This window comes from Trachemys scripta, chromosome 1 (assembly GCF_013100865.1).
Source record: "Trachemys scripta elegans isolate TJP31775 chromosome 1, CAS_Tse_1.0, whole genome shotgun sequence".
In the NCBI taxonomy this organism is placed as follows: Eukaryota; Metazoa; Chordata; order Testudines; family Emydidae; genus Trachemys; species Trachemys scripta.
Window position 1 is genome coordinate 251,675,896 of NC_048298.1, and position 16,802 is coordinate 251,692,697.

Genomic DNA, 16,802 nt, shown 5'->3' on the forward strand with positions numbered 1-16,802 from the left:
GTCGGAAAGTGAGCAACAGGACTTGGGTTCCCACTGGTCTTATCCGCCATATGGGGCCTTATTTCACTATGGGCACCAGTTATATCGTCCACTTGACCCTCAGCCTCCATGATTTGGCCAACTGTGGTACCCGCCACGGGTCCCCTACACTCAGTGGCTGTACTGGGACTCTTGGCAGACTCAGAGCCAGCAGGCCCAGGCCCTTAGTATGACTTACCAACAGGCAAGCGGCATCCTCCTTCAGCTGCAGCTTCAAAGGCTTCGGACCTGCAGCTGGGGAAGGAAGTTGGGGCAGAGGCAGAAGAGGAAGACACTCCTCGAGCTCATTTCTGGTCATCCTCAGAAAAGTGATGATGCCTCCTCCGCCATCCATGGCTGATGATTTTAAATCATTCCAGGTCCCATCTCAGAGGGTGGCAGAAGCCCTGCAAATACAGTTGCAGGAAGTGACTGTGCCTCACTACAAATAGGTGGACATTTTACACTCTTCTATGTGGCCCTCCCAGTTAATGAGGCACTCCTGGACCCCACCAAAGTCATATGGCAGACCCCTGTATCCGTCCTGCCAACATGCAAGTGGGTGGACAAAATGTATTACGTGTTGGCAAAGGACACAGAATTTCTCTTTTCCTACTCACCTCCAAATTCCATCATTGTGAATGCGGTTAATTCTAGGGGCTGCCAGCACCAGTTTAAATCCTCCACATATGACTGAACGGGAAATGGCTGGACCTGTTTGGCAGAAAGGCATATTCATCAGCCACCCTCCAGTTCTGTGTAGCAAATTACCAGGCTTAGCTGGCAAAATAGGACTACCAGAATTATACGGAATTCAGTTCCTTTATTGATTAACTTCCCGACTCCCATAAAGATCAACTCAAGGCCATAATCAGTGAGGGCCAGTTGGTGGCTAAAACATCCCTCCAGTCTGCATTAGATGTGACCAACATGGCAGCACACTTGATTTTCATGGCCTTTGTTATAAGATGGGCTTTGTGACTGCATTTGTCCAGCTTCCCTAAAGAGGTCCAAACCACAGTGGAGGACCTTCCTTTTGAGGAGACGAAGTTATTTGCTGAAAAGACTGACACATCTCTTTACATGTTGAAGGATTTGTGGGTAACTGATCCTTAGGGATATATATGCTGGCCTACAAGAGGAAGTATAGCCCTCAGCCACTGGTTAAGTCCTGATCATCACGATATATGTCTCAGTGCTCATCACGAAGAGCTTACCGAGCCACAGAGGAAGAAACCGATGTTACCCAACAGTTGGAACCTCAACCAACTTCATCTCAGGCCTTCACCTCGAAGTGCCAGTTTTGACAGGTTGGTTGAGGTATCTGTAGAACACTCTCCTTGCCACCTCATGCTGGAAGACCTCACCCTTCCTTTTGGTGACCGTGTTACTCCATTCCGCAGTACCTGGGAACAGATAATCTCCGACAGGTGGGCGCTGGAGATAATCCAGAATGGATATGCCATCCAGTTCTCCTCCCTCCCTCCTCCCAAACACCCTTCCCAGTCACTCTTCAGGGACCCTTCTCACAAGAGTCTACTACATCAAGAGGTAAACCATCTACTCAGCGTAGGAGCTATAGAATCTATGCCCATACATCTCAGAGGCAAAGATTTCTACTCTCACTACTTCCTGATATCAAAGAAAAAGGGAGGTTGAAGACCCATACTGGACCTCAGATCACTCAACAGATACGTCAAAGCGCAGAAATTCATGATGGTCATCCTGTCAATTATCATTCCAGCATTAGCGGAAGGAGATTAGTTCTTTGCCCTCAACCTTCAAGATGCATACTTCCACATTTCCATCATACTGAGTCACAGGTGTTACCTCAGATTCATGCTGGGCAGGGCCACTACCAGTACAGAGTTCTCCCTTTTGGACTTTCATCGGTCCCCAGGGTATTTTCCAAGGTCCTTTCAGTAGTGGTGGCCCACTTATGCTCTCAAGGCATCATGATTTATCCTTACCTGGATGATTGCCTTCTCAGGGCACAGTCCTTCACAGAGGCTCAATGAGTCACTCAGGCTACGTGGGACCTGTTTCTGAATCTGGGCCTACAGATCAATGAACAAATTTCAACCTTAACATTGGTACAGAGGCTAGAATTCATAGAAGCTGACATCGACCCCATTCAGACGAGGCACTCTTCCAACATCAGATATTTCTCAGTCTCTCCTTATGGATAGAGACAGTACAGTCTTCCCCCATCTCTATTCTTGATTTCTAATGCATCCCTCATAGAATGGAGTTCGCATCTGAATGGTTGCACAATACAGGATAAATGGTCAAGACATACCTCCACATCAACCTGCTCGAGCTCAGAGTGGTCAGAAATGTGTGCACTGACGTGTGCACTAATCAGAGACACACACACAGGTTACGATGGACAATGTGGCCTACAGGTATTACATAAACATATGCCCTTCTAACTTGACTTTGAACCACTGATAACTACTCTCTGGGAATGGTTTTCTGACCAGTTATGCATCCATCTTATAGTAGCTCCAGCTAGGTTGTATTTCTGTAGTTTATTTACGAGAAGATCATGCGAGACAGTATTAAAAACCTTACCAAAGTCAAGATATACCACACCTACAGCTTCTGCCCTATCCACGAGGCTTGTTACCCTATCAAAGAAAGCTATTAGGTTGTTTTGATATGATTTGTTCTTGACAAATCAATACTGATTGTTACTTATCACCTTACTATCTTCTAGGTGTTTGCAAATTGATTAATTATTTTCTCCATTATCTTTATGGGTACTGAAGTTAAGATGACTGGTCTATAGTTCCCCATTGTCCTTATTTCCCTTTTTATAGACTACATTTGCTCTTTTCTAGTCCTGTGGAATCTCTCCTGTCTCAGATATCTCTTCAGTCAGCCCCTTGAGTATTCTAGGATGTATTTCATCTGGCCATGGTAACTTGAAGACATTTAACTTGCCTAAGTAATTTCTAACTTGTTCTTTCCTTATTTTAGCCTCTGATCTTACGTCATTTTCACTTCCATTCATTATGTTAGACATCCAACGCTACTGACATTTTGGTGAAAACTGAAATAAAGTCATTTAGCACTTCTTCTATTTCCACATTTTCTGTTGTTTTTCCTCCTCTTTCAATTAAGATAGGCTTTATCAAAGCCTTTATATTACATCTGCTAGAAGAGTGAGTGAGCTTCAGGCTCTCATGATTGCAACCCCCATTTAGAGCCTTTCACAAAGATTAAGTGGTCTTCCATTCACATCTGAAATTTTTTCTAAGAGGTGGTAAAAGCATGTCACCACAACCAGTCCATAAACTTGTCAGTATTTTTCCTAGGCCTCACGTTCACTGAAGGGAAAGTTAGCAATTTACCATGGATGCTAAGAAAGTATTAGCCTTATATTTGAATAGTCTAAAGAATACAAGAAAATCACCTAGACTGCTTGTCTCTTGTGGGGAAATGAATAAAGACTAGGCAATCGCATTCCAGAGCCATCCTAAATCCATTAGATTCTATTGAATAGTGTGGTAAACACACCACTATTCCAATTTAGGTTTTAGAGCATTCTTGTTTAGGGTGAAGGTTGTTTTGATGGCCTTCCTTAGACATACTCTCATATTAGAAATTTGTAGAGCTGGCACTTGGAACTTGATTCATACTTTTACAAAATGTTATTCCTTAGGTCTGGCATAAGCCAGATGCATAATTTGATAAAGAAGTATTATAATCTCTATTTAAATAGGACCCACTGTCTGGAGGGAAGAGTTCTGATTGCCAAACTCCCTAGAATGGGAATGTGCAGAGGCCTTTTGAAGAACTGAAGGTTACTCTCCTGTGAACAGAGTTCATGAGATGACCTCTGCATATTCACATTCCATACCCACCTTCCTCTCTTCCCTTGAGTCCTAATTTGAACTTTCAACCTGGGGAGCAGTAGAAAGAACCTGAGATAGTTGGTATGTTACACCCCCTTTCATAGTTTTCCTCTTCAAACATTTGGCGTTGCAAAGGGAGGTGCTGGGGGCATGAGAGCAGTTTAGTGGGCATTGCTGGTCTAAGGTTCCACTAGTCCAAGCTGCACTGATGGTGCATCCCAAAAACAAATGTGCAGAGGCCACCTGGAAGAACTCCATTTACAGGTGAGTAACCTTATAGCTTGTATAAAATGTTTTTGAACAGCACAAAGCACAAAGAGGCTCAGATTCAGAAAAAAATTGAAATAAATGAATAAATTATAGGCAGTAAGTGAGGCTATACAGGGAAGCATTATTGCCTTTCTTGTCCTGAATGGATTTTTCAGTTCCTGAAAATGTTAAATGAGATGGTAAATGAGGCTATTTAATTCACACTTGCAGCTTTTTTTTTTTTCCCATTGATGTGAGGCTTTTAGATTTGCTGAGTAAAAGAATTCACCAAGTGAGACTGTTCAGATCGTTTTGTGTTCCATTGGTAATCAATGCTGGTGTAATATTTGCATGTTGCCTAATGCCAATGGATATACCATACTATATGAGGCCAAATACTAAAATCTTTCCTGTATTGTTTTTAACAGATTCAGAACATTCTTATTACAACTTAATCTTGAAGAAAGCAGGACAATTTTTATCCAATTTGCAGATCAATCTCTTGAAGTTTGCTCTTTCCATAAGGGCATACTCACCAACTGTTCAGATGTTTCAACAGGTGTGTAAAATTAGCTGATATATTTGGTATTCTGATATGTTTGATAGCTGTACTTTGAAGTAAATCATGTTGTTTATTACATCAGTAGAATGTAATAGACATTAATTGGAACCAAACATGATGAATGTTATAAATAGGTTATGTTATAATGTACTTTATAAAAGAGTTTTATAAAGTTTTGAGGGAAAAGTAATCATGTTTAATGGGCTAGATAGCTTTTTTATTTTTTTTAAAAAGGAGAGTTTTATTGAATCTGTTTTTACTTCAGAGTTCAGGCTTAATTTCTGTACTGCTATGGGAATAAAGACTCTTTGCTCTTCACAATTCAAGCTTTACCCAAGTAGGAAACTCTTTCCTGTGGTTGGCATTCTGGATTCATTGCTTAGTGAGGTTCTCATTTCTATCCCCACTCTATATTTTGGACATTTTTAGGACAGATAGAGCACTGTCAGATCTCTACCTCCTTCCATTGCTGAGAAGGGGGAAGATATGAATGATCTGAGTATGTACTTAATTTCCTATTTTATGCCACCAGCCTAAGCCTAAACTTCCTCCTGTTGTTCTCATGTAGCAATGCCGCTTTCAAGGTAGGGAAAGAAATATAGTAGTCTGAATGGGATCCTCAGCTGTCTCCTAGTTTAACTCTTTGGCAACAAGTTCAATCTCTAGTGATGGTGGGTCAATTTGGAAGCCATTTTCTTCATTTTTTCTTGCTCTCCTTTGTGAAAGTAAAGCCATTGCTGTAGCTGAGAGAAGGTAGGAGGAGACCCAAAGTAGGAGGTAATTAAAAAATATCCAGGGACTTGGAGGACAGAGCTCCAAGAAGAATTACGGAATAGGGGTAAAAGACAGGGAGAAATGAAAAACAGATGTGAATTGTTTAATTTTGAGGGTAGTATTGTATTTAATTTTCTTTTGGCTACTTTTGTATCACTGTTCATTAGCATGGCAGCCAACAACTCAAAGTATTCTTTGAATACATTCCACCAATGCAAAGTATGTGAAAGAGATCTCCCCACCTACTCTCCCCAAAAAGATAAAACAATAGATGTGAATATTTATGTTCTTTAAAATATAAATGAATTTGGTAGAATGTTGTTCTGTTGAGAAAACATATGTTTATATGATTTTATTCTTTTAATCTTTTTAATTATTGTCTAACATATACGCAATTTTGAATTTATCTAATTAGAAGCACAACTTAATAGTAGCTGATGAGTTATTTTAATCAAAGAGTTGTGCATTAATTTTAAGTTGTAGTGCAATTAAAGCAGATTGGTTGTGTGTAATTGTTGAAATATTAAGATTGCAGCTGATGAACCTCCACCAGAAGGTTGCGGTGCATTTGTGGTTATCCATGAAAAGCGCACCTGTAAGACTAATGAAATTAAAAAACTTCTGAAGAAGGCAGCTGAGAGGTAAATATAATGTATTGTCTTAACTGTCTAGACCCCAGATCTAGCCTGTAAGGTCAAATCTGTATAATATGGCAAAATAATTTGCTAAATACGTGTGTAGAACTAGCAAAGACAATTACACATAACATGGAGAAAAAGGAAAATAATTTATGTGATTTCCAAGACCTATGTTTAGTGTTCTGGTTATTTTCCTGGAATGGTCATTGCCATCATAACTTTGTGAAGCCATGCAGGTGATACCCTCAACTTCTTTGTAGAGGTAAGTGGAGCTGAAAGACACTCCCGCAAGGCACAAATCCAGGACTCTGCTATGTATAAAATATAAATCACAAAAAGTTTTAATTATAGGCCTATAAATCATCATAGAAACATAGGACTGGAAGGGACATTGAGAGGTCAGATTCTAGTCCATGTATCTCTTTGGATTCTGTTGATTACAAAAACCTCCTGAGTTTTACTTGCATGTTTTTTTCTATGACCACAGCCTCTTCCTGGAATTACAACTCAGTAAATAAGTCAGTTGCTTGCTTGTTGAATATCCATGATTTCCACCTAAATACTTCAGTATGGAAGTTGCATCAGGCTATTTTTGGCAACTCTAGTGTATTTCCTGCCCTGAAAACTTTCTTATAACTTCTTAAATTAAAAAGTATATATCAAAATATTGAACCTTTAAAAAAACAAAATTAAATTATTTTGCCCAGCATTAGGGCATTTTAAGACCTTGACTCTCACTCCCAGCCTTTTTAATAAACTCTTGGGAATTACTCTACTACTGCAAGGTGGCTTTTGCATATTCCCATTTGTGTGAATGTGTTCCTAACATTGATGAGCTTCAGGAGCCTTCTAGAAAATCAGGGGACCAAATACTCAGATAGTCTGCTCAAGTGTTCAAAAGTAATGAATTGAGTCCCAAAAATTCATGAGACTGACTTAAAAATCAGGAAATAGAAACAAAAACAAATGCCTAAAATATTCTTACTTTTTATTTTCCTTTTCATTTCGGGGTGGTTAGAGTGTGCTCAAGTCAGAAGAGCAAGGTTTCCTCTGCACCTATGAGGGCTAGAGACATATTTTTGCCTTTTTTAAATGAAATTTGTGATTCTTGCATAATCAGAGGGTTCCAGAAGCTGGGTCTTTAAGAGAAACAGCAAATATCAGGAGGCTTGCGATAAAATGTGAGCTGGCAACACTGGAGCATAGGTTATAAAAGGGAAGTGTGGTCCCCGATTGCTGGAGGCCATCCTTCTTGTGGTTAGTAGCAGGTCCAGGAATAGTTGTTCCAGGCGCTGTGACCTGACCCATGTGGTTGCAATACCACTCTGGTTTGGCATACCTGCCCCTCCATAGATGGAGACAGAGGGGCAGAGGGCCAAATTGGCATTGGACCTGGCCCATGTGGTCTCAACACCAATCAAATTTGGCCCAGTAATCTTGTTCTTATTTGGGGAAAACTGGAAGCAATAACTTAGGTGTCAAAGGTGCTTTAAGTTTTATGTGGCTATGAATAAGATATTTAGGAAGTTGTTTAGACTTTTAGCTTTAGGGGATCTGTGTAAAGGGAGTGCCATTTCCTTGCAGTGTCAGTGGATTAGACTGTGTATTAAAATGCTGTTCTAATCATGTTAACTATTATGACAGAACCCCGGGTTCGATTTACAGGTATCACATTGAAGGCATCGCTGACACTTTTATTATAGAAATCTGAAGGGCTGCTACCTGGAGTGCTGTTCACACATTTTTTTTTGGTCTCTTTTGATTTGGCATCAGGCTATGATGTTTGCTGTGGAAGGCCAGTTCTGCAATACTTGTTTAATGACAACTCCTCAACCCACCTCCTTTTATTGCTCGCTAGAGTCTCACAAGTGGGAATATGCAGAGACGACGTTAAAAAAGAAAATTACAGTAGAATCTCAGAGTTATGAACACCAGAGTTATGAACTATATTCATCCTTTGTAATCTGTCCTAGTTTCCATTTTTTATATGACTCCTTTTTATTTTTTAGATTGTGCAAGATCTCGTGGTTAAGCCAAGGTGGTCTTTTGCCACATTTTCTATCTTTCCTAACCAGCGGAATAGCTTGCTTTTGGGCCCTTAATAGTGTCCCTTTGAAAAACTGCCAACTCTCCTCAGTTGTTTTTCCCCTCAGTCTTGATTCCCGTGGGACCTTACCTATCAGCTCTCTGAGCTTCCCAAAATCCGCCTTCCTGAAATCCATTGTCTCTATTTTGCTGTTCTCCCTTCTACCCTTCCTTAGAATTGCAAACTCTATGATTTCATGATCACTTTCACCCAGGCTGCCTTCTACTTTCACATTCTCAACGAGTTCCTCCCTATTTGTTAAAATCAAGTCTAGAACAGCTTCCCCCCTACTAGCTTTTTCAACCTTCTGAAATAAAAAGTTGTCTCCAATGCAGTCCAAGAATTTGTTGGATAGTCTGTGCCCCGCTGTTATTTTCCCAACATATATCCGGATAGTTGAAGTCCCCCATCACCACCAAATCTTGGGTTTTGGATGATTTTGTTAGTTGCTTGAAAAAAGCCTCATCCACCTCTTCCACCTGGTTAGGTGGCCTGTAGTAGACTCCTAGCATGACATCTCCCTTGTTTTTTGCCCCTTTAATCCTAACCCAGAGACTCTCAACACTTCCGTCTCCTATGTCCATCTCTACCTCAGTCCAAGTGTGTACATTTTTAATATATAAGGCAACACCTCCTCCCTTTTTCCCCTGTCTATCCTTCCTGAGCAAGCTGTACCCATCCACACCAACATTCCAATCATGTGTATTATCCCACCAAGTTTCAGTGATGCCAACAATGTCATAGTTGTATTTATTTATTAGCACTTCCAGTTCTTCCTTCCTGCTTATTCCCCATACTTCTCGCATTTGTATAAAGCAAACATGATTCTGGGATGCATTAACAGGTGTGTTGTGAGCAAGACACGAGAAGTCATTCTTCCGCTCTACTCTGCTCTGGTTAGGCCTCAGCTGGAGTATTGTGTCCAGTTCTGGGCGCCGCATTTTAAAAAAGATGTGGAGAAATTGGAAAGGGTCCAAAGAAGAGCAACAAGAATGATTAAAGGTCTTGAGAACATGACCTATGAAGGAAGGCTGAAAGAGCTGGGTTTGTTTAGTTTGGAAAAGAGAAGACTGAGAGGGGACATGATAGCAGTTTTCAGGTATCTAAAAGGGTGTCATAAGGAGGAGGGAGAGAACTTGTTCACCTTAGCCTCTAAGGATAGAACCAGAAACAATGGGTTTAAACTGCAGCAAGGGAGGTCTAGGTTGGACATTAGGAAAAAGTTCCTAACTGTCAGGGTGGTTAAACACTGGAACAAATTGCCTAGGGAGGTTGTGGAATCTCCGTCTCTGGAGATATTTAAGAGTAGGTTAGATAAATGTCTATCAGGGATGGTCTAGACAGTATTTGGTCCTGCCATGCGGGCAGGGGACTGGACTCGATGACCTCTCGAGGTCCCTTCCAGTCCTATAATCTATGAATCTATGAACTGACCAGGCAACCACAAACCTCATTTGGAACCGGAAGTACACAATCAGCCAGCATCAGAGACCAAAAAAAATAAAAAGCAAGTGTAGTACAGTACTGTGTTAAGCGTAAACTACTAAAAAATAAAGGGAAAGTTTAAAAAAAATATCTGACAAGGTAAGGAAATTGTTTCTGTGCTTGTCATTAAATTAAGAATGTTAAAAGCAGCATTTTTCTTGTGCATAGTAAAGTTTCAAAGCTGTCAATGTTCAGTTGTAAAGTTCTGAAAGAACAACCATAACATTTTGTTCAGAGTTACGAACATTTCAGTGTTATGAACAAGCTCTGTTTTGATGTGTCCTTAACTCTGAGGTTCTGTCTGATTGTGTATTTCCGGTTCCAAATGAGATGTGTGGTTGACTGGTCAGTTCATAACTCTGGTGTTCGTGACTCTGAGGTTCTACTGTAATTAAACTGTAGTTTTAGCTGTGACTTGATAACATGTAATAAAATCAGCAGTAGTTTATGCTAATTTTCAGCTTTATTACACTTTAGTTTGAAAACCAGTTCATGTCTTGTCATGTCTTTTTGTGATCACGCATGATAACTTCATTTTTTTTAACTCTTGCTTGCTTTTACTTTTATTTCTGTAATAATTTGATAGCCAGAAAGTTGGGAAAAAGTAATATTTTATTTACTGTAACATTTCAACTCAATATCTAATTCTGGAATTATTATTTTTTTAATTGCAGGCCCAGGCCATATCTGTTTAAAAAGGAGCATAAATTCCCTACACTCAATGAAAATGTTCCAGTGGTTATTCTTTATGCAGAAATTGGTACAAAAGACTTCGTTAAATTTCACAAAGTTTTGTCTGAAAAAGTGCAAAAGGAGGAAATTGTTTATATTCTCCGGCATTATGTTCAGGTATGCAACTCAAATTGACAATAATACAATAAACTGTTATTATTGAAAATTTATTTATGTTGTTTTTGATAGGGCATATCTCTAGTTTGCACTGTGCCAAATTCATGCACATTGTGTACCCTAATTTTGAAACTTGAAGTGAAACACCTAACATGGACTTTGAAAGTGGAAAAGTAGTAGTAACATTTTGCATTGTCTTATCTGCGGGTGTTTTCCACTGAGGTTTATGTAAAATATTTGCTAATTCCAACATTTTTAAATCAAGAAAAATTATGGCAATTAATACAATGTAAAAATCAAAAGTAATTGTTTGCAGATATGCAGGCAGTATTTGAAAACGTGCAATATGATAAAATTACTTTCAGTTCACAAAAATTGCTAAGAACTTAGTAGTATAACACTATTAAGAATGGTAATCCCAAGATTTACAGGCTGATGAATAAGCTGCTTTTGATATTTAGTTTCATTTAAATGACGAGGTTTATTAAACATGGGTGTGCAGCTAGACCTATTTAAGAGGAAAAATATGTATTTATTTGACAGGGGTTTACAGCTCCATATTGCTACCCAACAAGCTCTGTAGAGATGATACAATTTTAATTTTTGGGGTTCCGTGGAAAAGTTCAGGGAGTTACTTTCGGAGAACGCTAGGCAGGATTTCTCTTACCTGGTCAATGAGGGCAGACTGGTCATGAGAACTCCACTGCAGTTCTGGAGGCAGCAAATTCGGCAACTAAACCCAGGATCTCTGCAGAGGCCAACCGTAGATCATCCTGGCTGCAGTCTTCTGGTCTTCCCTATGAAGTCCACAGTACTATCCAGGACTTACCATTTGAGGGTCCTGCTCTATTCTCGTACCAGACGGGCAGCAAGCTCCATGGACTTACTGACTCTAGAGCCACTGTGAAGTTCTTAGGTCTGTATACACATGCTCCTGTCAGAAAGCACTATCAGCCACAACAGGCACAGTGATATTCTGCTCCTCCTCTTCAGCCGGCTCTATCAGAAAAAAAGGTCTGGGGGTTATAGGTGTAGGCCTCCCTCTCCTACTGCTCTGACTCTAGGCCCCTTAAGACATCCAGGAACCATAAAGTAGGCATTTTGATGAAACAGACCCTCTCACCTTCGCAAACTGTCTGTCCCACTTCCACAGAGCTTGGTCCCAAATTACTTGGGATAAGTGGCTCTTAAGTTTATACTCAGTAGTAAAAGTGTCCTCCCATGTCCTCACCTCCCTAGTTTGGTAGACAGATTCAGCCAATGGATGTGTAGGTGTTCTGTTTGCTCTCCCACAATCAGCTGTCACGCTAGTGACAGATGCTTCTGCTCTGGGATGAGGAGCCTACTTGGGTTTTCTACAAATACAGGTTGTATGGTCCTCAGAGGACTTAGTTTTACACACCAATATCAAAGAACTAAAAGCTGTCAGATTGGTGTGCCAAGGATTTCTATTGCAGATTAGGGGAAGCAGCCTGCTAGTTCTCACAGACAACATGGCAGCAATGTTTTACCTCAAGAAGCAGGAGAGAGCCCACTGTTCTCCACTCTGTCCAGAAGGAAACTCTGTATTGCCATTTCAGAAAATCTAGAAGCATCTTACCTGCTTGCAGACCACTTGAGCAGATCGTTTGAGTCACCATAAGTGGTGCCCAGATGTGGCCAGATAGGTCTTCCAGCAGTGGGGGTTTCTCCAAGTGGACCTATTTGCAACCAAGTCCAATAGAAAGTGTCAGTAGTTCTGTTCTTTTCAGGTTCACAGCAGAGTCCATAACAGAAGCCTTTTTACTGGCGTGGTCAAGCAGGCTCCTCTACACTTTTCCACCAATCCCACTCATTCACAGAGTATTGCTAAACATAACACAGGAACAGGCCAGAGTCATACTTACAGCCCCATACTTATAGTCCTGGAGCTGTCAGGGAAACTTCAGTCTCACTTCCACTAGACTTGGACCTAATCTTCCAGGTTCATGGACGCCTAGTCCACCCGAGCTTATGGTTCCTTCACTTAACTGAATGGATGCTCCATAGCTAGACAGAGAGAGCAAGCTTGCTCAAAAGATGTTCAAGAGGTCCTGCTAAATAGTAAAAAGCCCTCTATAAGAGCTGCTTACCTTGCTAAATGGAGGTGTTTCTCCATCTTGTCTCATCAGAATGGGGTATCACTGACCAGTTCTTCAGTTCAGCATATTCTGGACTACTTCTTTTACCTGAAACACCATGGTTTGTTGGTTAGTTCCATCAAAGTACATCTGGCTGCTATTTTAGCATTCCATCCTAATTGCTCTGTTTTCTCTGGTGAAATGCCAATAAGGTTTTTAAAGGGCTTAGTCAATTATATCCTCAAGTTCAAGATCCTGTTCCCCCAGGAGCTCTAAACTTAGTATTGTCAAGTCATATGGGTCCCCTTTTTGAACCATTTGCTAGCTGCTCACTGTTGCATCTGTCAATGAAGGTGGCATTTTTGGTGGCCATTACCTTGGCTAGAAGAGCTGCGGGCATTCATGGTGGTACCTCCATACATGATCTTTGTATTAAGGCCAACATTTATCTGTGTCTTTATTCAAAGTTCATCCCAAAGGTGGTTTCCTCTTTCCAGTCATAGGCAAATAAATTGGCAGTTATTCTACCCCAAACCACGTAAAACTAGGGAGGAAGATCATTTGCATACCTTGGACATCAGAAGAGTCTTGGCATTTTATCTGAACAGAACCAGTCACTTTTGTAAATCCTCCTAGCTGGTTGTATCAGAGGCAGACAGAGTAAGAGGTCAGTCATTTTCCAGCCAGAGAATTTCTTCCTGGATCACATCTGGAAACTCATGTACTATAATGTGGCTAATGTTGCTCCACCCGACAGAGTCACAGCTCATTCAGTGAGGTCACAATCAGTCTTGGCAGCCTTTCTGGCACAAGTTCCAACTGCAGATGTTTGTAGAGTGGCAACTTGTTCCTACATTTGCCTCCCTCTCTGTGCTGTGGCTCAAGACTCCAGAGACAATGCTAGGGTGGAATGAGTTATTCTCCAATATTTATTGAAATAGACTCTGATCCTGCCTCATGTCTTATGGCTTGTGAGTCACTGAGAATGGACTGTATATGTGCAATCACTTGAAGAAGAAGAAATGGGTTCCATAACTGTTCTTTGAAGTGTGTTGCACATGTCTACTCCACAACTCACTGTCCTTCCCCTATTCATCAGAGTTATGGCAAGAAGGAGGAAGGCAAGGGATGGTTCTGGTCTTGCCACTGCATGCAGTGGCATGTGGCAGCCGGGGGAGTCCCTCAATGGGTACCGCTGAGGGAAGAAGTTTTTGACAGCCATGTGCTGGGTGCATTGACACAAAGAGTGGAAGAGATGTGCAACACATCTCAAAGAACAACAGTTATGGAACAGGTTTGTAACTTTTTTTTTCTGGTTGATAGAACAAACTGTATTGTGAACAATAATTGAAAATACCAGTTTCAGATTGATAAGTAATAACTGTTTCATGACATTTTGAACTTGATTACATTAGATGATGTACATTTTCTATAAAGAGCACTTTTTAAAGTTACATTTTTCACTTGTTAAAATATGTTCAAACAGAAACCAAGCTCCAGGAAAATGTATTTGTCTGGATACGGTGTGGAACTTGCAATAAAGAATACAGAATACAAAGCAGTGGATGACATTCAGATTAAAGGTATATTTTTGTTCTCTGTACTGTGTTATTGGAGACATTATTTCGAAATATTTAGCACCATCTTGAATTTTGAAGATAGTTATGCTCTGAATATGTTTAAATTTTGTTGACATATATAGTTTATTTGTACAGGATATGTCAAAAGTAGTCTCAGGCATTGAGAATTAACATAGAAATCTATATCCATGGAAGTTTTTATAGACAAAAATGTTTAGGGGATAGGAATTACTTGCTAGTAGCTATTGTTCTCTGAAGATACACATCATAACATAGTCCATATTCCTTCTTCCCCAGTAGGTTGAGGGTTCTTTAATCTTTGTCATTTTAGTATTCTGTCTCTATCTGTTAAGGCATCTCTAAAGTATCTAGTAACGGTGACTAGGTACCAGTTTTTATATGTATGAGAATAACTTCATCTCTCCTTGGTTGGAAAAGATTTGCCTGTAGAAGCGCATTTGATTTTCAGGGACTGAAATGAGACCTATACTGCTGAAACAAATGGCTTTAGTACTTTAGGCTTGGAGAGATCCCTCAAGTGTTGCACAAAAGCCAAAAGTGGCAATTTACGATATATACCTTCAGAAAACTATGATTACAGATAAGTTATTCTGAAGGGTGTTCCCCATAACAGACCACCACTCTTTCACCTTTTTATTCCTCAGACTTCAGGATTCTGTACATTTTTTTGGTCATATTCTTTTGTTTTCGAAGTTAGATTACTGCAGTGAGTTCTTCCTGGTGTGACTTCTTTAAATTGCAGCTAGAGCAGAATGCATCAGCCTGTTTAAGGGTTTTGTGCAAACTATTTAAACCTGTGCTTGCTGATCTCATCTGGCTATTGATTGATTTACTTTTAAAGCCCAACATTGTTTGGTTTGGACTATTGGAGAGACTTTCATCACATTTGAGATCATCTGAGGCATTTAGCCTGACAGTATCCTCTTGGTATAAATAGCAAGTGGAGGTCATTCTCACCTGAAGGGTCCATTGTTGTGGAAATCTCTCCGTTCCTTAGTTTGCAAGAGCCCTGGTTTCATGACTTTCAGCACACAATGCAAGAACAATCTGTTTTAGGCTTTTTTGAGGAAGGAGTTTATCTTTGATTTATATGTCAAATGTTTAAGCCAGTATTGGTATTGGACAGGAGCTTTGGGGTTAGGAAGTTTCTATGGAAGATCCTTTAAAATAATATTTTTGTTTTGCTTGTGGATGATACTAATAGTTTGTAAATGTTACAAGAAAAGATATTAAAAGATATTATGGTATTAGAGCAGAACTTGTTTTTAGGGCTGAGATTATCTTCTCTAATGATTTGACTTTTTTGGTTTTTAAAAAATATTTTTAAACTGCAAATGCCTAAATTACTGGCTGATAGCTATATTTACTAACTGAAATAAATAAGAACTTAATGATTAGTTTATTCTTTCTTTACAAAATAAACTGCCTCTTGGAGGCAGTAGGTGTCAGTGTCTTTTTCTGCAGCAGCAGTGCATGTTGCCTGGTTAGCGTAATGGCTCAGAACTTTAGAATCATAATAGTTCCCATTTGATCTTGTGCTAGGAGTGTGGAGTGTGGACTTTGAGGCCTGGTTTATACTAAAAAAGTTATTACCCACTGTTGACAGTGTTATCAATCGATTTAGCTGCTCATGTTTAACTGCAAATGTAAACCAGGACCAACCATACTCAGCATTGCTTCAGAAAGCCATTAAGACTACAGTTTTTAATAGGGTTGCCAGGCATCCAGTTTTCGGCAGTGTTAAAAGTCCAGTCAGCGGCACAGTGAGGGCCTGGGGTTAAGGCAGGCTCCCTGCCTGCCCTAGCTCTGCATGGCTCCTGGAAGCGGCTGCCAGGTCCTTGTATGCCCTGAGTGCTAGCTCCGGAGCTCCCATTGGCCGGGATCTGCAACCAATGGGAGCTGGGGGTGCAGGGGCAGCACGCAGAGCCTCCCTGGCCACCCATGTGCCTAGGGGTGGCAGGGATCTGGTGGCCGCTTCCTGGGAGCCACGATAAGTGTCACAAGGACCCCACACGCACTTCTGCACCCCAACCCCCTGTAGCAGCCCGCAGTCCCTTCCTGTACCCAAACTCCCTCCCAGAACCCGCACTCCCCTGCCCCAGCCCTGAGCCCCCTCCTGCATCCCAAAACTCTCATCCCTGGCCCCACCCCAGAGCCTGCACCCCCAGCTGGAGTCCTCACCCCCCTGCACTCCCACCCCCTGCCCCAGCCTGGAGCCCTCTCCGTAACCTGAATCCCTCATTTCTGACCCCACGTGTACCCCGCTCCCCCAGCCAACAGCCCATACCCCTCTGTACTCTAACCCCCTGCCACAGACTGGTGAAAGTGAGAGAGGGTGGGGGAGAGTGAGTGATGGAGGGAAGGGGGATGAAGCAAGCAGGGGTAGGGCCTCAGAGAATGGGCGGGTTAGGGGCAGGGCCTCAGGAGACGGAGCGGGGCAGGGGTGTTCGGTTTTGTGCCATTAGAAAGTTGGCAACCCTAGTTTTTAAGCATGGTTTTCTGAAACGGTGCTATTCATGGTTGCTTCTGGTCTACACGTGCAGTCTTACTATGTACAGTGAAGTCCACTTCTAACACTTTT

General features: G+C 41.1%; 1 protein-coding gene across 1 annotated transcript in view; it reads left to right on the forward strand.

Moving 5' to 3' along the window:
* Positions 1 to 16,802, forward strand: part of UGGT2 (UDP-glucose glycoprotein glucosyltransferase 2) — a 272,650-nt gene that overhangs the window by 9,892 nt on the left and 245,956 nt on the right. The window contains exons 3-6 of the mRNA XM_034758248.1: positions 4,556 to 4,686; positions 5,992 to 6,104; positions 10,347 to 10,521; positions 14,107 to 14,203. Of these exons, the coding sequence (XP_034614139.1) occupies positions 4,556 to 4,686; positions 5,992 to 6,104; positions 10,347 to 10,521; positions 14,107 to 14,203 (516 nt within the window). The remainder of the gene's footprint in view (positions 1 to 4,555; positions 4,687 to 5,991; positions 6,105 to 10,346; positions 10,522 to 14,106; positions 14,204 to 16,802) is intronic.